Here is a 24,478-nt window from a genome sequence, read left to right as displayed (position 1 = left end):
TGCTGTATCATATTGTCTATATTAATCAGGTGTGACGTGGATATATAAAATATAATCATTATAATAGTTATTATATGCTAAAGCCTTATCGATATTTTAGATAAATATAAATCTTTAGAACAAATATTTTAATTTACAGGTACTAAACTATGGATACGGTAAAAACTTAACTTACTTTTCAATAGAAGCAACTTCAGTATTAGAAAACATCTTGGTATAACTGGCTGGAGCAGATAAATGTACTGTAAATACTGATTTGAACAAAGGTTCGTCCCAGCAAGGAAAAGCTTGCCTCGCGTTATATGGTTGGAAATGTGTTGTTGTGTATATTCTGAAACCGATATTATGCAATATTGCAATAACTGTAAACGGTGGTGTGATTACTTATTTTATATTTAATATTATTATGTGTAGTATATTTTTAAGAATAAATTCTTTAAAACTAATAACAGTTGCTTATTTTTCAAAGTAAATTATGGCATCACCTCTCTACTCCATTATTATCTTTATACCATCCTCTCCAAATTCCTCTCTTCATTGGTCCCTCATTCATAGTACTTGAATAATCTATTTTCAAGCTATAGTTAGCGTTCATAGCTAGCGCTTGCTGCAGATTTATCTTCAGAAAATGGTACTGAGGTTCCAGTAGAAAGGGCGGTGTACCAAGATCTAAGGTAGCTCCATCTTCTGTCTCGACAGTGACAGTATTTATTTTATCTACATTAGCGTGAAGAACTATTTGATATACGTCACTTTGTTGAGCCTGTAAAGATAAAAACATTAATAACGTTAGCTATCATTACTTTGAAAGACACCAAATTATTATTGAATGTTGGTGTCACCTATGTGCAAACTTAAATTTGAAATTGATTCCAACATTTTACGGTTCTTACTCTGGTGACGCTGACTACTTGGCAACGTTGCCAGTCAGTCGCCAAGTGCGTTAGCCACCATACATCTCATCAGAACTAGTTGGCAACGTCGCTGGGCACTTCACCGTGGTATCTCGGTGAGATATTAAAAAAATACGTTTATTTTGGAACATAAGATCATCATGGCATCACTTATTCCACGTCATTAAATTCGAACCTGTTGGCATCCCTACTCATCGGCAAAGATGACAGAGGATGTAGGCCGAGAGAAAAAGCCGGCGTAAAAAACTCTCGATACTCTTTTAAAAAAAGGAAATCATCAAACATTTCTACAATATTTAAAACAAATATAGAAAATTAATCAGAAGTAGCCAGCCCAGCACTAGTCTCAGGATAATTAATCGTTAACTTTATAGTAAGCCTTATATAAACCTTATATGGCCCTAAGCAAAGCAAAACACTTATATAACAGTAAGTAAATATAGACAGTAAAGTAGTGTGGTGATAGGATATTGTGAGTTTCCTCTGAAATAACTGAACAGTCACAGTGGCTAAGGTCTAGTACTGGTACATAGGCAGTCAGAATAACTTTGCTAGCGCGATTCAGGATATGTCTTCATGTTAGTGATTTATACCCTCAAATTGTAGGCTACACGATTATTTTGCAGTTTCGACTGAGCCTTGCATCTCGAATTCTTTCTTTAGATATATTATAAATACTTACTTGTATAATTATATTCTCTCTTCCGTTATATGAAAAAGGATTGTCAGTCTTCTCAGCAAAATAAAAATCTATAAAAATATCATATGATATGGGTTTTACGGTTGTCGGTAGTCTGTAGATTTTATCAGGAGACCTTACTAATATTTCATCTTCAACTGTCATAGAATCATCTATATCCGCTAATGTTAATTTTTCTGATTTGGTTAGAGCTAATAAAGCTAGGACCAGCCCCGTTCTGAGGAACATTTCTGAAAAAGATAAAATATATTTGGTAAGTATGAGTGATTCAAATCGTTTCCAATCACTTTTATAGCAAGTCATACTTTGTGGTTGCTTGTAGATATGGGGTATCTATGCATCTTGTAAAGTAATTACCATGGAGAGTGTACGGAAAAGTTTTTTAAATTAAGTTTCATGATCGGATCACGAGGTAAATATAAACATCCCGACTGTCGTTCCACAAGTGAACACATTTAAAGCAGTCTTTGCCTTGCAGCGATTCTACGTGGAACCTAGCTCGTTATTTCTGGACCAATTCTTAGTAGGCCAACAACGCATTTTCTTGTCTTCTGGTAGTTCATTATTTTTATAGCGAGACGTTTGGCCCGTGTTCTATAAAAAATCGCGATGTTTTTCACCAATCTATTACAATTACTGTATACCTTTGTCAAAATGTATAGGTATTTAATTTATTTTATTTTCGTTTTTGAGTATAATGTTTTGTGTACTGAATACTATTAAATAAATAAAACATTTAATATTTAAAGCACTATATTTTTGTTAGGCGCTCCTACATAAATAAGTACGGATTGTTCACATGGAAATTAAGAAAATATTGATCATCATTGATTCCGAATTATTAAAGCGTTTTATTGGTGCAAAATTTAAAATTGATTTAATAATTCTAGACTATGTTTAGTGTAACTTTATGACAGTCACAATTTCTTCATTCAGTTTTTATCATTATATTTTTACAAAATAAATTGTTGATATTATTATATTAATACAACCAGTTAATACATAATAAATGTTAAAAAGCATTTCTAAGTTTACAACAGCTATTGTGGACATATAATTTTATAAATTTAAAATTTTTTAAATAACATACCGAAAATGTCCTCAATTTGTGTGCGTTAATGATAAAATGAGTGTTTTTATGATCTACGATAAACATCTTAAAATTTATAATACATAAATAATCAGATATAAAATACTTTATTGATAGAATTACTTCAGATAAAAATCGCTCTAAATAATGGCTAACTAATCTTTTAAGTATCTATGATGTCACCTACTGTAGTGATAGCTATTTAGATTTTTATTTTAACATATATATATATATCATTTACTTCATACAATATACAATAACTACATTAGCTATGTTCAAGATCCGGCTATGCACGAACGGAATACACACTCGATCGAGCGGTGAAGCAAAACATTGTGAGGAAACTGCAAACCGGCTTAGACCCAAAACTCGATGCGTACTTCCTAAACTAAAATAGAGACAGGAAATAATTCTGCTTTAAGTCCCTTCATAAAGCGAAGATATATATCTATAGGCATAAATTTAACTTGTTTTTAACGACACCCTTCGGTGGAATTCACTTATTTTTCATTTACATTGTTTGATTTTTCTTTATGTGTATGTATTGCCAGTGGCTTATAAATCTGGGCATACATTTTTTTGTCTCTGTTTCGTTACAAAATAAGCAAACCAACTATCGAGGTTCTTTAACATCAGCAAAATTTTTCAATAAAAGTAAACAGAATAAAGCTTCTGAGTGTTGGACAGCGGAGATGGTTTAAGTTATTGTCATAGAATAACAATGCTAAAACTTAAAATATATAGGTGTTTTTTTACTGTCACTTTTGTTAGTACAACGTAATACGTTTAAAAAAAATAATCAATGTTCAAAATATATTTAAACAAGAAACGTTTGTGTACCTATGCACACACGTCACTTTTTTAGCGTAACAAGACAAAATTAAAAAAAAATATGCTATGTTTGTAGAAAAAACGACACTATCAATAAAAAATAAAGTTATTTAATTATATTAAATATAACAAAATACTAAAATGTTGACTATAGCTAACTTCAGGGTGTCGGGTTTTTGGGACGGTGTGCGCGCGCATCATTAAAATCTTCTCTCATCATGTTTCCCTAACGCACCAAAAGAAGTATAACTTCAAAAATATATTGCTGTGAAAAACAGGTAATGGACGCGTGTCGGGTTTTATTACATAAAATGAAATACATTGAACAATTCTAAACGTTTATTTATTCCAATATATTTTTTGAAAATATAATGTTAAAACGTCTCACAAACTAGGGTAACCTGGGAGTCTTGCTCCACAAAACACTAACAGCGTTTTTTACTAAGAGTAAATAGCTTGTATTTTTATTAATAAAACATGCAAAACTACTGAATTAAACAAAATTATTTAATATAATATAAATTATTCACTAAAATATAAATTTAGCCGCTAAAGCCAACATAACGACGGATAATGACGTCATCACGGCAGAGGCTGAACTTCTACTTTGAAGCTCCGAGTAAATTTCAGCTGCTACGTTGTTCCCCCATCGGAGGTTGTTTACAGCTGTATTGACAACACTCACGCCAGTGGAGAACGATTCACCAATAGCGATTTGGTTCTCGTACAACCATGATTGGAACTGAAATAAGTTGAATGTTTTATTGAAGAGAAATCAAACATAATATTGGTCTGAAAAAAAAAACGCATTCTACAACAACAACAAACAATGTAAACATCTAGTCTTACCACATTCGTTTGCGGTGACTTCGTAATTCTGAGTACTAAATAAACTTTATTTATAGCGAAGTACAGCGAGTTCTAGGCAAGATGGTTTAAATCTACGGTAAAAAACAAAGTATCACCTTGACTATGTCTTCGAAGTCGGTCAAGAATCCAGAAAGTGCAGATAAGGAGTTTGATAATCGGACAGCACCACCATAACTAGAAAAAGAATATTTCAACATTGTGAAAAAATTCAATTATTAGTAATCAAATATGAAATATATTTTATTATTAATTAACTTTTGCTTAAATACGACAGTGAAATCGTTTGGAATAATGGTCACAAATTTTAATATTTTTAGTTTAAATAAACTTAAAAGAGGTAAATGGACCTTAGGCAATCTTGTAAAGAAAGGTACAGAGTTACAAATCTTACGTTTCCCGAATTTCAGCATAATTCTTGAATACGAAGTTGAGTACAGTTTGCAGATTTTCGCTGTTTCCTTGCAAGGCATATGAGAAAGCATTGTTTCTGTCATGTACACGGATTTTGTCGCTGTGCATTGTCTGGTAGAGGAAGCTAAAAATAGAAATACATGAAATCGAATAGTTGATTTAGTAAATAAAATAATATAATAATAATATTTAATCTGTATATTGTAAAATAACAATTACTGTTCAACAGAAGCCTGGTTTTTGCTGCAGGGCAGTGTTCGAAGCATCACGACCATATCTGCCGTGTTTTCGGATGTATTGTATTTTTGGAACAAGAATTCGTAATCGCTAGCATTTCCATTACGTAGACCAATGCAGTAAACGAAACGACGAGATGATATTTGCACACTGAAATAACCAGAAATTCCTTTTTACGTCTTAAACAAATTTTTTACTGCATCTAGACATTATTACTACAGTACATAGCAAGAATGTTTAAATAAAATATATAAATTCAACATATTACTAATATTACTAACATATTTTACGACTACTAACATAACATATTTCACTAAGAAATTACCTATCTTATTATATACGTATAGAACAGCAATCGAAGATATAAACAATATAATCTTTGTTTCAGTAATTGCACCATTCAAAGCTGACTTACGGCGTGTTTTGTCTTCTAAAGCTATTCCATTTAGCTAGACTGTCATCAATGCAGCCCTGGTGACCTAAATTGCAAGCAAAGTTAAGGATCTGCATTCTCTGCTGGATGGTGGACGATGAATCATTGGCTCCATCAGTGTATCCAATCTGTTTTACAGCCTCATCGACGAGTTCCAAAAGGTAGGCCTGAATTCATATTTAGTTTAGTTGAAAGTTCTATTCTTTAACCGCGAGATCTGGTACGTAAAGTATTAAGGATCATCTGAGTTTTTATTAAATTTGCGTTTAGCTTTATTGCGTAGAATATTTATTGTGATTTCAGATTTACCTAGTAAGTAAAGACTGTACATATGTTCTTTCTTCTTTCTAAGACATTGCAAGCAGTTCATCAGTAATCATTTATATTGTATGTATGTATTGTATATAATGTACTGTTATAGTAATAAAGAATAAACTCACAAACAAGCTCTGGCTACAAAAAAAATGTTTCACTATATTAAAGCATCGTACACCAGTGTAAACTATGTATTACGTACAGTAAATTCATCATAAGCTGCTGGCAAATGCTTCAGTCTTCTGTGAATCCATTCCAGCTGAGTCAATGCGCCGTTCCATACATAGTAATCTGTTTCTTTCGCCAGGAAAGAAAGAACATCGAACGCCACAGGAATCGATATTTGACCAGCACGAATAAAGAATAGAACGTCGTTAACTATCTAAAATAATATAAAAACTTAGTTATTTGAGAAAAAAAAGATATTCATAGATAAAAGAATATTTATTGTATCTTTGCTACAGAAAAACCAGTTTTTATATACCTTTAAAGATTACCTTACATGTTTTGAAATTAACTTGGCCGTAATATAATATTTAGTTAGAAGCGCCTTACCATCTGTAATACGCGATTTCTCTATATTGAGTTTTATGTTTATGTTTTAATTAAATAAATTAAATAAAAATGTTCTTTTTGATACTTTTATACACAAGACGGTTAGAAAATGTATGTGTAATCTTTAAAACCAGCAATGATAGCAACAGTCTACTAAACAATATGTTAAATCTAGTTATGATAAAACTAAGAGTTACCTGTGATCTGCTCAACTTATGAATCACATCTTTATCACTTCGTAACTGGGCTGCTATCAGCCTCCAATTCTCATTATCATAATTAACTCTGTAGAAACCTGAAAGATAATTAAATGTTCAAGTTTTAACATCTATATTGAGCTCGTACATACTTGGTTCATTTATTTTTTTGAAATAAAAAACCGATCATATATTGTAAGAGAGTACTTCTTCAAATTTGCTTAAACCTGTGTAGTTTTTTGAAAATACTGCATCACAAACCTTACGCATACTTAACATTACTTAAAAAAATGGCAAACTGAAAAAATCATGAGATCAGTGCTATTCTGGAACACACACTTATCATTTAATCTTACCAGACTGAGCGATATTAAGAACGACCCAGCTTGTTCCTGCCGGCTTTTGAAGACTTCCGGTTCTCTGAGTCAAAACGTATGAAGGTCTGGTATTTTGGAAATCGGGGCTGTCACCATGGGTCCAAGAAATAGGTATTTGCCAAATGTCATTTGGTGGAGTTCCGGAAATTTGGAACCGACGCTAGAAATGAGAATATATACAATCTACTTGTTTTTAGTCTCCATACAAAGTCCATTCAAAACAAACATGAATTAGTATGTAAATAAATTGAACGATTGAGTATATAAATAAATACACAAATAAAATATATATGATGTTTGTACTAACTCCCTAAAAATATTTAAAAAATAATATACCTGAGTAAGAGACACTAATCCAGATATCATGTTCACGTTGACTTCAACCACTGGTGCGCCAGCGTTTTGAACCCAGCCATCAAAAACTGCTCCTATATCGATTCCTGGATAAGCGGTTGCAAAGGTAGGATCCTCAGACACAGCACGTCTAAAGGCTGCATACATATCCGTAGGATATCCAATGCCATATGCGCTAAAATACATTATATACTTTGCTTACTGTCAAACGTCGTTTACCAATATAAAGATTACTATATTACTATATAAGCTATTGCATAGATTTATCACGGGCTTTAAGCGCGGCGATCGAATCAAAAAGTTCCGTAACGAAAATAAACTTAAAACACGATGACGTAATATAACTGCGGCCAATACGCGTTAGAGCGAGATAGAACGCATGCTCATGCCGTCTCACATCGGTTTGCCTGATCGGTAACTTAGTGCAGGTGCGTTAGAGTGGGACAAAACTGGGTCTGGTAGTGATGGATTGAATTAATATCTTATAAATAATACTGCATAAATAAAAATAAATAAATAATTATAATAGTATAAGTTGATAAAAATGCTATGCAAAAGCTTTACCGCGGCAGTCCCCGAATGCCACAGGTTTTTTTAATAATAATAATAGGACGGTGTATAATTAACAATAAATGGACATAAAGTATAATACAAAACCGTCTACATTCGTTGCTTCCAAAGCTCAGTGGTAGCATACCGGTAAAATACATATTTGAAAACGCAGTAGTGTAAGATCTGCAGACACTATCAAAGAGAGCTCATAATCTTGAATAATTAAATCATAATATTTTTAACAAAACATGATTCAATGAACTGATACATATATTTAAGAGCTATCAGAGACTTAGTCCCTTTTGCAGCGAGGGTTAAGAAAATCGAAGTGTAAAATTTTAAAAATTTAAACTTACTTATCTTTCAAGTAGTATCTTAACGCATTCCTGAACACAACAGGAGTTACGAAGTGTTCTAACATCCTTAACACAGACGCTCCTTTCGCATAACTGCTGGTACCAAAATGAGCGGTAATTGAGGGATTGTCAGCCACGGATGACCAGTTCATTGGCTGAATAGATGCGCTTGCGTCACCTGATAGAGCACTCTGTACTCTATCTAGAATGAATCTGTCGTCTAATTCCAACCAAGGATCTGCCTGCAAGAGAAAAAATGACGGCTGATGAACAGTAGTGGTCCAAAAAACGCAATCTTCTATCTCTCTTCGTCAATTTGATAATGATAAAAAAGGGACTGGAAAATCATAGTTAGACTTTATGAAATAAATACATTTTGATTAATAAGAAATGTTTTTGCTTAAAGAACGCCTTCCATTATGGTTTGTTTCCTGAACTTCCTAAATATGTCACAGAACAAACAACATAATCAATATCAGTATAGTATACTTTTAAGTACCTCATGTGCGCTAAAGTATTGGAAGAAACTTGCAAAAGATTCATTAAGCCACAAATTACTCCACCAGAAGCAAGTGACGAGATTTCCAAACCATTTGTGAGCTAATTCGTGGGCTATAATTGCAGCAATATTGATTCTATCTGGAAGATTTGTATTTTGTTGATCGAATAGGAGGTTTGCTTCCCTAAAACAAGAATTTAGAATAAGATTTAATGTCTAAGCTTAGTCGAAAATAAATGAATATTTAGAAAAAATATCAAAATATTTTATAAGTTCATTAAAATTATGATTAAACATACCTGTAGTTAACCATTCCCCAGTTCTCCATAGCTCCAGAAGGAAAATCGGGTAATGCAATATGGTCGTTTTTCATTGCCCGGCCTTGGCCCATTTCATAGTAGCTGATATCAAAATACGATTCCATAATTTCTGTGATTTTGAAACCAACATCAGCTGCATAGCTATGTTGATTAGTGGGACCTTCGCGAGAGATGATTTGGAAGGGCTTCTGCACTGTACCCGAGAAATTTGTACTAACAAAATCACTCACGTGGAAGGCTACCAGGTAGGATGATACAACAGGTGTAGGATGGAATCTCTCTTGTACTCTACCGGATGGTAAACTGTTAAAAAGGTTTATTAAGGTTAAGAAAGAATTACCGTCAGTGCTAGTCCAAAATATGTTATAATACACTAGGGATTCGCTTGGATGGTCAGCCGTGATCCGTACCTTAAAACCTTATATACCTAATCGATTAACTTCTTTACCTGTTTATATATAATATTAGTATAGATAATATAGATAAGATTTTAAAATATTTCAGTTATTAAGCGTTAGTTATCATTAATTATTAGTTACACTAGTTCCTTAACTCAACGTTTCGAATGTAATTTATGTGAACAATTCGCTTTTAAATATATTTTGATTGCAAAATATACAATCAATATAATGTAATAAAATTATACATATTTAAATTTTGTGGATACATATTTCTCCGTAATAAACATTTTATTCGCCTTTAGAAGAATTCCACGAATTAGTGGACCGTTTCTCTTTCAGTGTTTTCATACTTACACATTAGTACTGGCAATAGCCATGTTTGAGAACGATGGTCGTAGATTGGCACCTCTTGTAATTGTAATGGTGAATGGACATTTGAACTGAGGTTCGTCAAAGCAGGGGAACGCTTTTCTAGCGTGGTAAGGCTGAAACTGCGTTGTTGCGTAGTAACTGAAATAATGTAAAACAACTAAGTTTCTGGAACTATTTCCTGTTTAGAGTTCAAATAAATGCTGATTATATACTCCTTTATATGTAAAATATAAAGGCCTGCTCTTGTCGTATATAAAACAAAATATGGATTTAGCAGGAATGTTTTTGTTGGGGTGAAATCAAACCCAGTAGCTCTTTGCAGAGATTTTAGTGTTTTTGGTAAAAATATCATATCATGTCTGCTTGCCATGTTTTTAAAGTTGTAAAAATGTATTGGTATATAATGTTAAAATTCTTACCGTTTCTCGTTATTGTTGTAGTAATATCCTTTGTAAAGGCCTCTATCATGAGGATTCTCGTTAATACGCCCTTTGTAATTGATGGTGATGATATACGTGCCTGGCACGATCTCAGATGCAAAGTTAATCGTAACAATTTCATAATAACTATCAATTGTAAACGGATTTGGTGTTTGGAGGGCTACAGGTCGCGCAGTCGCATCTAAAACGGACACTTCGTCAATCGATACAACGTTCTGGTGCAGTACAATTTGCGTTAAGTTTTCACGGACCTAAAAAAAACCCAATATATAATACTGCGTACTGAAGTGAAGCGAATACTGGCTTAAAATCAACCATTTGTCCAAAGTATGTAGGTATATCCATACATATTTGTTTGTACACTGGCTGAGTTCACAAGAGTTGCTTGTTAGTTATGAGATTTAGAAATATAAGTTTAATTTTTTTATGTTTTTTTATGTTTTTTTATGTAGAATAGATGGTGTGGGAGTTATTTTGAAATTCTATCGTATTAGTAGTTACTGTTAAGATAGAAAAATGTAGAGAAATAAATAAAGAAAATTTAAGGTCACACGATACAATTTTATAAACGAGACACAAGCACTATTGTAACAACGACTGGTTTATTGTGTTGAAATATTTTTTTAAATAATTCTTGTATAAGGTAAGTTGTCTTCTGAGCCCTCACTTTATACCAAAGTACATGTTTACATAATTACAATTACATAGATGTAAGGATAAGTTAACATTATCATATTAAAAATATTATCTTTAGATTACAATCCTTTTTATATCTTTACCATATACTTTATAACAGTCATTATTATTATATATATTTTTATCAACGATATATTTATTGGCGGCATTATTTTTTTTAATCACTCACGTGTCATTCATTTATACAAAAATATGAAATTATACATTCTTGTAAAATTCCTTGTTTAGTTAATATAAAACATATAAATAAATATTTGAAAATTTTTAAAACATTTTGTTTTTATAGAATACCGTGTGTAAAAAACAAACCAAAAATATAAACAAGACAAATCATAATGTAATGGATAGTTCTTATTACTTTAATTTATTTATTAATAAAATTGTAGTGAATTAAACAATCCTGATTCTTATAAAATATAGGTAATATAATGATCAACGTAAAAGTGATTTATCAACAATAATAACTTAATACCTATAGTACAAAAAAAAATATGATATACTGATTAACTAAATTATTTTATGGGACTTAAAGCAAATCGGAAAAAAATGACACTAACCTCAACATGTAGCTGCACGATACCATTGAACCTGGATTCTTCTAGGTATACATCTAAATCAACAGATATTTGTAAGGGCTGGACATTATCCAGGAGTCTATATTTAGGGTCACCCAAGTTTGTATTGTAACCTATCCATTCAAAGCTATAAAGTTCATCTTGAGGCTCGGTATGTGCCAGCCCTACTGACAGGGCTATTATGGTCACCAGCACTTTCAGATCTATAAAGACAATTATGTTATACTCCTAAATATGTCATAAAGGAAACATGTTGAATTTGTTTTAATCTTTGTGAGGTTACAAGAAATGCCACTATCCTCGCAATGTCTTTTAAGTAGCCTGTGTTAAATTATACTAAAAACATATCGGACACGCATTAATAATAACTCGCTTTCTGTTAATTAATGATTATAGTATATTATTTAATTATTAGTCTGAATCCACGATTATTAAGAAGGTCACGTAATCACTTAAATTATGATACAGATGTATGTATATTCTTATTTGGAGTATTATTTTTGATCACCTAGATCACACAAATCATATAACAATTTACAATTGGGACTTAATTCTGTTCGTTAGAAAACCATATTTTATTCATATAATTTACGTTCGTGAATACTGAGAATTAATAAACATCTTTTTTAATTTGTATTTAAAGCATTTTACATAACTGTATATTATATATACGTAATAACCACCACAGAACGTAGTAGGCAATTAGAAGAAATGGAGCATTTCTTCTAATTTTGGCAAAGTATATTGAAATAACGTCATGCACACAGGCGAATAATAAAACTAATTTTTAGTTTTGGAAGCAAAACTTATGAGAATATTTTTTGCTGAATTAGCAAACAGCACGATCTCTAATCAAGTCTATTTTTTAAAGTAAGACAAATCTTTTCAATTTAATTCAATTCAATCGAAGTCTTCAAACATTAACATGTGTAATTTAAATTATTTTTCAATTTATGTTATTTTTTTATTCAATTATTGTTTGTAAGCTCAGTTGTATTATTTTACTTTAACATGATTTTAATTGCAAATATATCGAATGAATAAAACTTACCCATGGTGACCCAGCCGGTATCAAACCATAAACTAAGACAGAAAATTGAAATGATTTCATTTATCTATAGAAAATCATCTTATCTCTTATAAATTAAAGATAATTATTATAGTGACTAATGTGTACTTACATCGATATTGGGGATGTTTCAGAAATATTTAAAAAGAGTTTTCCTTGATTACGAAGCGGTTGATCACAGTGATATTTATAAATAATGCGATTATTTGATAACGCGATTATAATTCTCTGTCTTTGCTTACTCTTGTCTGACCGTCATGGTCAACAGGGTAGCATCTGGAGCTATTTTTAGCGGCATAGTGCCTCTCTTATTTTGGGGTATAGTTTGGAATATTTCAAACCAGTTCTTATCGCTTATGCCATCATGGAGCGCAAGCGCATATAGATACAAAACAAGCAAGTCTTGATGGTGGAAAGGCAATTTGCAATTCATGCATAGTTTCACGGCAATTAAAAAAAGATAAACAAACTTAAAATATTGAGTATTTTCAAGGTGGTCTTTATTTTTTTTTTTCAATTCACTGTCCATGTAATTTGGTGTATCTGTTAAATGTATGATGGTCGGGACTATTATCAGAGTTTCCTGACCAAGCTTATTTAAAAAAAAAAAAATAATGTTCAGCTGTGCAAATGAAAAAAGGCCGCATGTTGGTTTCACACTTTTATATAAAAATAAAATACCTTAAACTATTCAAAACGTGTTTAATTGTTATCTTTTTTGACATTATAACGATTAATATTCTCACAAGCAACAAGCATGGCATTCCTGTGTTTTTTGGTCCCCAAAACACTCACACTGCTTATTATTAACTTTATTAGGTTTATAGGTTAACTAGTAAAATTTTAATAAAGCAAAAACTTCTGAATGTATCAAAGGGGGGGGGGATATGGACTGAGAAACAGGAATGGCAGAGGAGAAATGTGGCGCGCTGCGAACTCAAATATAATAAATACTTGTTTCTCAAACTATTCAAGAAGGTTATCTTCACTTATAATATAAATTATGCCCAGTGATCGGTCGCGAAACACATTACATTTGGATCATGGGTAAAAGAATGGACGGAATCGGCAATAGTCCCGATACAAATGAAAAATACAGAACCATAGCAAAGACCACACACACAATGACAAAACTGTTGACTGAAAGGACCGGTACATTTCCTAAAAGACAAAGAAATTGCTTGCAGCTCTGGTATTTGGATTTTCTTTTATAGCAGTAAATCCTGGACAATACGGGCATGTGAAAGGAGAAAAATGGGTGCTCTGAGAATGTGGTGTGGGAGGCGGATGTTATGGATTCCATGTAGAAGGAATAAACGAAGCTAAGGAAACTAACGCGGAAAAAAGTTTTCCGCCATTTTGTAACCAACGGGACTTTCCATCACCCACGCGCAGAGGCATACCCAGGAGTGAGAGGAGGAGAGGGGAGGAAGTTGTGCGGCGCCACTAATACAAGCTATAGAAATGAAGAGAGACTGAATAAGAATGAAACAACATTATTAATTAAAAATAAATTATATTTCACTAAAATATAAATTTAGCCGCTAAAGCCAACATAACGACCATTAACGATGTCGTTACAGTAGTTGCAGAACTTCTACTACGAAGCTCTGAAAATATTTCAGCTGCTACGTTGTTCCCCCATCGGAGGTTGTTTACAGCTGTATTGACAACACTCACGCCAGTGGAGAACGATTCACCAATAGCGATTTGGTTCTCGTACAACCATGACTGGAACTGAAATAAGTTTAATGTTTTATTAAAGAGAAATCAAATATAATATTGGTCTGAAAAAAAAACGTATTAAACAATGTAAACATCTAGTCTTACTACATTCGTTGGCGGTGACTTTGTAATTCTGTGTGTACAGAAAAAAAATATTCATAGCGAAGTGGACCACCGCAACTTTAAATTTTTAAATCTTTTATATTGCCGAATATCCTTTAAACAATTTGTGTGGCTGATCAACCATAACTATATTGTTATATAATATATAACATATTTACTTAAAAGGGTTCCCAAATCTTACACTATGAAAAGAAAGATGTACCTACTTAAAATGAATAAAGACATTGGAATGGCAATTTCTCATACCAAAAAATACGATAGTTTGATTGTTTTTGAAAAAAACATTACCTTGACTATGTCTTCGAAGTCAGTCAAGAATCCAGAAAGTGCAGATAAGCAGTTTGATAATCGGCTAGCACCACCATAACTATAAAAAGAAAATTTCAATATTGCGATGAATTTTTTCAGAGTTAGTAATTGATTATAATTAATGTTTGCTAAAACATATGAAAACAATGTAATCGTGTAGAATAATGAATACTAGTGTCTATTGAATTTAGGTTCATAATAATTAAGGTTAGTTATAATTTAACCAGGAAAATTGTCCTTTAGCAATCTAGTAAAGAAAGTTTACAAATCTTACGTTTCCCGAATTTCAGCATAATTCTTGAATACGAAGTTGAGTACAGTTTGCAGATTTTCGCTGTTTCCTTGTAAGGCGAATGAAAAAGCATTATTTTTGTCATGTACACGGATTTTGTCACTGTACATTGTCTGGTAGAGGTAGCTGGAATCAATTGAAATACATGAAACATAATAGTAGATATAATAAATACATTTAAATATGAACTTTGTTTCTCGGACTAAGTTCTCTATTATTTGATTTTTAAAAGAAATATAATAATTTTACAATATTATGATTAAAAAAGATAGAAGATTACTTACTGTTCAATAGATGCCTGGTCCTTGGTGCAGGCGAGTGATCGAAGCATCACGACCATATCAGCCGTGTTTTCGGATGTATTGTATTTTTGGAACAAGAATTCGTAATCGCTAGCATTTCCATTACGTAGACCAATGCAGTAAACGAAACGACGAGATGATATTTGCACACTGAAATAACCAGAAATTCCTTTTTACGTCTTAAACAAATTTTTTACTGCATCTAGACATTATTACTACAGTACATAGCAAGAATGTTTAAATAAAATATATATAAATTCAACATATTACTAATATTACTAACATATTTTACGACTGCTAACATAACATCTTTCACTAATAAATTACCTATCTTAATATATACGTATAGAACAGCAATCGAAGAAATAAACAATATAATCGTTGTTTCAGTAATTGCACCAATCAAAGCTGACTTACGGCGTGTTTTGTCTTCTAAAGCTATTCCATTTAGCTAGACTGTCATCAATGCAGCCCTGGTGACCTAAATTGCAAGCAAAGTTAAGGATCTGCATTCTCTGCTGGATGGTGGACGATGAATCATTCGCTCCATCAGTGTATCCAATCTGTTTTACAGCCTCATCGACGAGTTCCAAGAGGTAGGCCTGCATACATCATAAGTTTTGATTGAAACCAGAAACCTCTCATCGTTTCGCAATTAAGTACGTAAAATATTATTCGTATCTGTATAACTGTTAAATTTTCTTTTTATCTAGTAAGTGTATTTTATGTACTTTCTTCATTACTATAAATGAAGAAATCAAAAAAATCAAAAGTCAATGAATGATTATAACATATATCTAGTAGTTTACACGTAGTCGGTTACAATTCAATGTAATGATTTTATTTATAGAACAAGGGGCAATCGGGCAGGAGGCTCACCTAATGTTAATTGATACCGCCGCCTATGGACACTCTCAATGCCAGAGGGCGCGAGTGCATTGCCGGCCTTTAAAAAAATTATTAAGTGGTAAATAATACCCTCACATAGTGACACTTACTATAGAAAATTATTCCACTTATTAAATTTTATACCAGTGTAATAATATATTACGTACAGTAAATTCATCATAAGCTGCAGGCAAATGCTCTAGTCTTCTGTGAATCCATTGCAGCTGAGTCAATGCGCCGTTCCATACATAGTAATCTGTTTCTTTCGCCAGGAAAGAAAGAACATCGAACGCCACAGGAATCGATATTTGACCAGCACGAATAAAGAATAGAACGTCGTTAACAATCTAAAATAATATAAAAACTTAGTTATTTGAGAAAAAAAAAGATATTCATATATCATCAGTATTCTTAGATAACATTGCTTCACAACAATCATAATAACTTTAAAGTACTGTTATATACCATATATATATATAATTTATGTGTCGCAGTAAAGTAGTTAAATCAGATAGTTAATTGAATCTCTAGACAGTTAATTAAAGATGGATATTCAATAAAGTCACTAGCATTTTGATTTAAATAAAACAGCGTGACTAACGTTTAACTATCTGTCTGACCGACAGCCAGTGTGTTGATTAATAATGTAAAAACAAGATGCCGGTCACAGCAACGGCTGCTTAATTTTAGAGTATTTCTTTTGGCAAACGTGGTGAATTGTAAACTTGTTCTCGACTCCGACATGATTAATTCGGTGTGATCGTGAAGAACTGTGAGGAACGCTTAGGAAACTCGTTAAACGTTTCGTTCAAACTTCAAACGTTCAAACTTGTCTGATGGTACTGTAGGGACTTGATTGAATATCTATATTTCATTAACTGTCTATAGATTCAATTTACTCTGTGATTTAACTACTTTACTGCGACATAATATGTTCAATCTAAACTCAACCTTACCTGTGATCTGCTTAACTTATGAATTACATCTTTATTACTTCGTAATTGAGATGCTATTAGCCTCCAGTTCTGATTATCATAATTAACTCTGTAGAAACCTGAAAGATAATTAAACGTTCAAGTTTTTACTTCTATGTGGAACTCGTACATACTTGGTTCATTTATTTATTTTAAATAAAAAAACGATCATATATTGTAAGAGAGTACTCATTCAAATTTGCTTAAACCTGTGTAGTTTTTTGAAAATACTGCATCACAAACTGGCAAACTGAAAAAATCATGAGATCAGTGCTCTTCTGGAACACACACTTATTAACGTGTTAAAAACGCCTGATCTAAAGCCTTATCATTTAATCTTACCAGACTGAGCGATATTAAGAACGACCCAGCTTGTTCCTGCCGGCTTTTGAAGACTTCCGGTTCTCTGAGTCAAAACGTATGAAGGTCTGGTATTTTGAAAATTGGGGCTGTCACCATGGGTCCAAGAAATTGGTATTTGCCAAATGTCATTTGGTGGAGTTCCGGAAATTTGGAACCGACGCTAGAAATGTGGATATTTCAGTCATATTAAGTATATAAATAAATAAAATCTATAAGATGTTTGCACTAACTCCCTGTAAATATTAAAAAATAATATACCTGACTAAGAGACACTAATCCAGATGTCATGTTCACGTTGACTTCAACCACTGGTGCGCCAGCGTTTTGAACCCAGCCATCAAAAACTGTTCCTATATCGATTCCTGGATAAGCGGTTGCAAAGGTAGGATCCTCAGACACAGCACGTCTAAAGGCTGCATACATATCCGTAGGATATCCAATGCCATATGCGCTAAAATACATTATATACTTTGCTATCTCTCAAATTGTGTTTTTCAATATAAAGATTACTACAATACTAATATCGTTATAAATCGTAATATGTTTTAAATGACGGTGGCTTAATGGTGTATATACATAATATGAATGGTGTTTAAAAAAAGTTGTCAAAAAAAACTATCAAATAGAATTCATAATCTTGAATTATTAATGAGCTCATATCTTAATATTTTTAACATAAAATCATTAAATTAATTGATACATATGTTTAAGAGCTATCATGGCAGAGACACGCCAGACTTATTCCCTTTTGCAGCGAGGGTTAAGAAAATCTAAATGTAAAATTTTAAAACTATAAACTTACTTATCTTTCAAGTAGTATCTTAAAGCATTCCTGAACACAACAGGAGTTACGAAGTGTTCTAACATCCTTAATACAGACGCTCCCTTCGCATAACTGCTGGTACCAAAATGAGCAGAGATTGAGGGATTGTCAGCTACGGACGACCAGTTCATTGGCTGAATAGATGCGCTTGCGTCACCTGATAGAGCACTCTGTACACTATCTAGAATGAATATATCATCTAGTTCCAACCAAGGCTCTGCCTGCATGAAAAAAAATTACGGATTAAGAGCTATAGTGGTCGAAGCAGATAATTTGTGATTGCTAGTTTTGCGATAGGGGCGTCATTTTTGCATAAACAAGGGATCCCATTGGTATGTTTTGGCCGATGTATAGATTGTTTACTGAACATCCTTAAAATATTAAACTATAGGCACAAACTAAATAATAATATTTTAACGTTTGAGGTACACCAATGAAAACCCAAAAAGGCATTCACTATCTTTATTGTAAGGGTTTTAGGGTGACTGACCGGATTACAAATGGAATTACGAAATTCTTATATATACATAATTACACCTGTACAATATCAGTATAGTATTCTTATAAGTACCTCGTGTGCACTGAAGTATTCGAAGAAACTAGCAAAAGACTCATTAAGCCACAAATTACTCCACCAGAAGCAAGTGACAAGATTTCCAAACCATTTGTGAGCTAATTCGTGGGCCATAATTGTTGCAATAAATATTCTGTTTGGAAGATTTGTATTCTGTTCATCGTATAGGAGGTAGGCTTCCCTGAAAGAAAATAAAAGAATAAGATTATATTATTATTATTATATCGGAAATTAATACACCCTGATACATGTTCCATTTGCTCCTAACTTTTGTCTTGTATAATATAACGCGTAACTCTTGTTTCAAACATTAAAGTTTTGGTTTAAAATCCAAATGTCCAAGGTGTATTTGACAAGTTGTTTAAAAAAAATTTTTGTCACTAATCCAGCAAATAACTGTGCTTTGGCAATATACATCGATCCGTTTATGCAAACTTTGATATCGTTACAGTCTTATTCTGGTTTAGTTTTATTGCTTTAAAAACAATATTCTCTCCTATACAAAAGCAACTTATTAATTCAAATTTGTAGTATCTGATTTTAGTGCGTTTAAGTATGTACATATTGTTTCTTGCATCGGCTATCTATGGATCGTCAATGTTTCAATTGGTTTATTACTATGTTAGTGCAATTTTAATGGTAAAAACTTTATAGTGTTATATATCACTGTCCTTAATCAACATAATATTAGTTTTTAATTATTATTAATTAATTTATTAGTAATTATATAAATTATATTATTAAGAATTATTTAAATATGTTCGACATCTATATATTTCGTCTAAATTATATATATGGTGGACAGAATAACTGTGTCCAGTTTGTGTTGGAAACACGAACTATTTAAGATTATGTATACAATAAATAACGAAAAATAACAAGATCAATAGCTTATTAATCTTTTAATAGAAATATTGTCAATTCTGTGACGTTTGTAGTTTAGTAACCGTATTATCTAATCATACAAAACCAACTCAAATATAATAATCATTTACCATGTAACCATACCTGTAGTTAACCATTCCCCAGTTTTCCATAGCTCCAGAAGGAAAATCGGGTAATGCAATATGGTCGTTTTTCATTGCCCGGCCTTGGCCCATTTCATAGTAGCTGATATTAAAGTACGAATCCATAATTTCTGTTATTTTGAAACCAATGTCAGCTGCATAACTATGTTGATTAGTGGGTCCTTCGCGAGAGATGATTTGGAAGGGCTTCTGCACTGTACCCGAGGAATTTGTACTAACAAAATCACTCACGTGGAAGGCTACCAGGTAGGATGATACAACAGGTGTAGGATGGAATCTCTCTTGTACTCTACCGGATGGTAAACTGTTAAAAAAGGTTTTATTAAGTTTAAAGATAAAATTACCGAACCTTTGTTCGGGGGCTTATAGGTAATATTATTGGTAGGGAAGTACTTACATTTACTTACCTTAATACAAATTATCTTAATATATATATTTCTTGTGTGCGTGTGTATGTGACTGAACTCCTCCTAAACGACTGGACCAATTTTGATGAAATTTTTAGTGTGTGTTCGTGGAGATTCGAGAATGGTTTAGATTCACAATTTTGTCCGCTGGTCCGGACAATGTTTTTTTTAATTAATTAGTAGTTGTTGATTTTGGAATGTTTTACATTGGATCCGACAGACGGCGCTACCATCGCACTGTCAAATTTTAAATAATATTCGATTTTTAATTTTAGTCTGTCCCGACAGTTAGCGCTGCGATCAAATTAAAAAAAAGTTTTGTTATCATTGTGTTATTGTAGACCATGTGCTGGATCGTTAGATATTGTCATAACATTTGAATAATAATTTTCATCAAAATGGTCCAGAATGTTTTAGCTTATTAAAAAAAGTTTGAAATTTTCAAATTAAAGACGTATAGACAGGACAACGTCTGTCGGATCCGCTAGTATTATTATATAAATAAGAATACACTAGCGACCAGCTTCGCAGGGTCAACCGTAATCCGTACCTAACTAATCGGTTAACCTCTTTACATGTTTATATTATAGTAATTAGTACAGATAATATTGAGAACATTTTATTTCAATTAGAGATAATTATTAATTACGCTAACTTCTCAACACTACGTTAAATCTTTGACAGAGTTATGCTGAAACTATACGTATTACGTATTACGTATATATATTACATACAACCAGATTTTAGCATACATATTTCTTGATCTGTTCCTTCTCCTTTTAGAAGAAATTCGCCAAATAATAAAGCCGGCTTTATTTTAAAAGCTTTATACTTACACATTAGTACTGGCAATAGCCATGTTTGAGAACGAAGGTCGTAGATTGGCACCTCTCGTAATTGTAATGGTGAATGGACATTTGAACTGAGGTTCGTCAAAGCAAGGGAATGCTTTTCTAGCATGGTAAGGCTGAAACTGCGTTGTTGCGTAATAACTGAAATAAATTAATACAATTAATTTTCTAGATCTATTTCGCCTGTTTAGAGTCCAAACAAAAGCTGATTATATACTTCTTGTAAACTATAAAGGTCTGCTCTTGTCTTATATAAAACAAAATATGAATTAAGCAGGAATGTTTTCGTTTGGTTGAAACCAAACTCAGTGGCTCTGTGCAGAGAATTAAAAAAGTGAAGTTTTATTATAAAACTAAAATAACAAACCCTACTGATTTAATATGGTTTTCGTTAAAATTTCTTCCACTTTCAGTAGTATTAGCATAAAATTATGATTGTTGTAGACATACGGCCTCATAAGACGTATTCTAAAAATAGTGCCGTGTTTTTGATGTAAAAAAGTGTCGGTACATGATGTTTAAATTCTTACCGTTTCTCGTTATTGTAATAGTAATATCCTTTGTAAAGGCCTCTATCATGAGGATTCTCGTTAATACGCCCTTTGTAATTAATGGTAATGATATAAGTGCCTGGCGCGATCTCAGATGCAAAGTTGATGGTAACAATTTCATAATAACTATCAATTGTAAATGGATTTGGTGTTTGAAGGGCTACAGGTCGCTCAGTCGCATCTAAAACGGATACTTCGTCAATTGATACAACGTTCTGGTGCAGCACAATTTGCGTCAAGTTTTGACGGACCTAAAAAAAATATTTTTTGACACATTGAATGCTTAAACAATGGATACAAAGTAATAGCCGGAAACCAAAACTTAATATGGCGAATTTTGATGATGTAAAGAGTACTGTAAAAAGTACATATGTATGTCGGATCCGATTGGTCGGCACACAGCACATTGGGTGCCGATACTCGGATTCGTGAGCTAGTGATGGCAATTTTTTTTAAAATGAACGGTACGCTCGCTTAGATCCAAGTAGGCGGCACTATGACCTTTCTACACTCGGATTCGAGAAAACAGCACTTAATGCGTTAATATAATACAGCAACTTTTTTGAAGCGAATACTGGCATAAAATCAGCCGTTTGTCAGAGTTAGCAAGACCAATTCTATTAGATACAATATTTATTTAGTTCTGTCTATATCTATAGTATCGTGACACCGCCGCCCATGGACAATCTCAATGCCAGAGGGCTCGCGAGTGCATTGCCAGCCTTTTAAGAATTAGTACGCTCTTTAATGGTAGTGTTTAATTGGTGGTCTTGTAAAAAAAGTCCACTATTGAGCCCTCGCTCTCAATGCATATATTGTGAGCGCGAAAGAGTGCTTGCTTGCTAAATTATTGTTAAACATTCTTTTTGTAATTTACTACGTCTCAAAAATGAATTTGAATCATAGTAAATCACTCTCAATGGGATCTTAACTTATACTAAATTTGCTTTTTGAAAGAAATAGTAAGGATGATTATAATCTGTATTATTAGTACGAAATATGAACTCATTATGAACTAAAATAAGTAGAATAAGATAAAGTTTATCATATTTAATATATTATCTTTAGATTACAATCATTTTTTATTTCTTTACCGTGAATTTTATAGCAGTCATTACTAATGATATTTTTATCTACGATATATTTATTGGTAGCATTATTATTTTTTAATAACACTTTCTCTGATACAAACATTAAATTATATATAATTTTGAAATACTTGCATAGTTAATATATGTTTGTGATTATTATAGAGTACATTGTGTGTTTGTATTTTGTAATATTGAAAGTTTCAATTACATAATTGTTACATTACTGAAAACTGTACAAATATATGCTTTCTAGACGACGTATTATTACTATAAATTATTTATTAATAGAACTATATTGAATAAATAAGTCTGATTCTTCTATAGACGTAATATAATCTGCGTTAATTATGATTTATTAAAATTAATAACTAAATATAGCGAACTAAAAAACCGGCGAAATGATAACTAACCTCAACTTGTAGCTGCACCATACCATTGAACCTAGATTCTTCTAGGTATACATCTAAATCAACAGATATTTGTAAGGGCTGGACATTATCCAGGAGTCTATATTTAGGGTCATCCAAATTTGTGTTGTATCCTATCCATTCAAAGCTATAAAGTTCATCTTGAGGCTCGGTATGTGCCAGCCCTACTGACAGGGCTATTATGGTCACCAGCAGTTTCAGATCTATAAAGACAATTATGTTATACTCTTTAATATAACATAATGCAAACATAAATGCCACTTCCCTTGCGATATCTTTCTGGCATAGTTTAATACATGCTATATTGAATTATACCAAAACAACTATTTCTGATATTACTTCTGTGATTACAATATATTGTTTAATGATTAGTACTGAAGCCACGATTACAAAGTAGGTCACCTATCCAATTAACGTAAAAAATGTATAGATTCTTGTTTAGAGTATTTAGTGTTAAGCATTTATATTAAATTAGGGATTTGGTAATCATTCGTCCTTGTTTACATTATCATATTTATGTCATAATCATATAGAACTCGCCACAAACGATATACCAATTTACAACTGAGACTTTAAATATGTTCATTAGTCCACAATGTTATGCTCACTGGCGTATATTAAATTTCATTAAAATCATCATAAGCCTGTTTTTTCTGATTTAACAAACATTATCACTCAACAATTCTCTCTCTCTATTTTAACTTCAATTGAAGTTTAATAATTACTAATACTACACTAATTTAAATTATGTTTTTAAAGCTCAGTATTATTTTATGTTTTTACTATATTTTAAATGCAAATATATAGAATGAATAAAACTTACCCATGGTGACCCAGCCGGTATCAAACCATAAACTAATATGATAAATTGAAAGGATTTCCATTATCTATAGAAAATCGTCTTATCTGTTATAAATTAAAGATAATTATTTTAGTGACTGATGTGTACTTATATTGATATTGGGAATACTTAATTACGTAGCGGTTGATTGCTGGAGATATTAATAAAATCTGTTTAACGCGATTTAAATATGAGAACACACACTCTGTCAACTCTCTCTGTCTGTCTCTCTCTGTCTGTCTGTAACTCTTTTCTGAGCGTTTTGATCAGCAGGGTAACATTTGGAGCGGTCTTTCTTCACCTGTGTCTGCACAGTGCTCTGCTATTATATAAGTATAGTTTTG

At 32.2% G+C, this 24,478-nt stretch overlaps 1 protein-coding gene across 1 annotated transcript in view; it reads right to left on the bottom strand.

Annotated features, from left to right (window-relative positions):
* The window catches only part of LOC111000479, a 32,048-nt gene extending 7,827 nt beyond the window's left edge, over positions 1-24,221 (bottom strand). Inside the window, exons 1-20 of the mRNA XM_045629011.1 lie at positions 24,117-24,221; positions 23,276-23,496; positions 21,754-22,025; positions 21,209-21,364; positions 19,946-20,269; positions 8,692-8,875; positions 8,193-8,434; positions 7,267-7,459; positions 6,910-7,090; positions 6,554-6,651; positions 6,004-6,183; positions 5,469-5,653; positions 5,036-5,203; positions 4,797-4,940; positions 4,501-4,579; positions 4,066-4,277; positions 3,085-3,092; positions 1,597-1,844; positions 486-763; positions 176-331 (exon numbers count right to left, since the gene is read on the bottom strand). Of these exons, the coding sequence (XP_045484967.1) occupies positions 176-331; positions 486-763; positions 1,597-1,844; positions 3,085-3,092; positions 4,066-4,277; positions 4,501-4,579; positions 4,797-4,940; positions 5,036-5,203; positions 5,469-5,653; positions 6,004-6,183; positions 6,554-6,651; positions 6,910-7,090; positions 7,267-7,459; positions 8,193-8,434; positions 8,692-8,875; positions 19,946-20,269; positions 21,209-21,364; positions 21,754-22,025; positions 23,276-23,496; positions 24,117-24,177 (3,590 nt within the window). The 5' untranslated portion in view covers positions 24,178-24,221. The remainder of the gene's footprint in view (positions 1-175; positions 332-485; positions 764-1,596; positions 1,845-3,084; positions 3,093-4,065; positions 4,278-4,500; positions 4,580-4,796; positions 4,941-5,035; positions 5,204-5,468; positions 5,654-6,003; positions 6,184-6,553; positions 6,652-6,909; positions 7,091-7,266; positions 7,460-8,192; positions 8,435-8,691; positions 8,876-19,945; positions 20,270-21,208; positions 21,365-21,753; positions 22,026-23,275; positions 23,497-24,116) is intronic.
* Between the last annotated feature and the right edge of the window lie 257 nt (positions 24,222-24,478).

This window comes from Pieris rapae, chromosome 7 (assembly GCF_905147795.1).
Source record: "Pieris rapae chromosome 7, ilPieRapa1.1, whole genome shotgun sequence".
NCBI classification, from domain to species: domain Eukaryota; kingdom Metazoa; phylum Arthropoda; class Insecta; order Lepidoptera; family Pieridae; genus Pieris; species Pieris rapae.
This window is presented reverse-complemented; position numbering and strand designations above follow the sequence as displayed.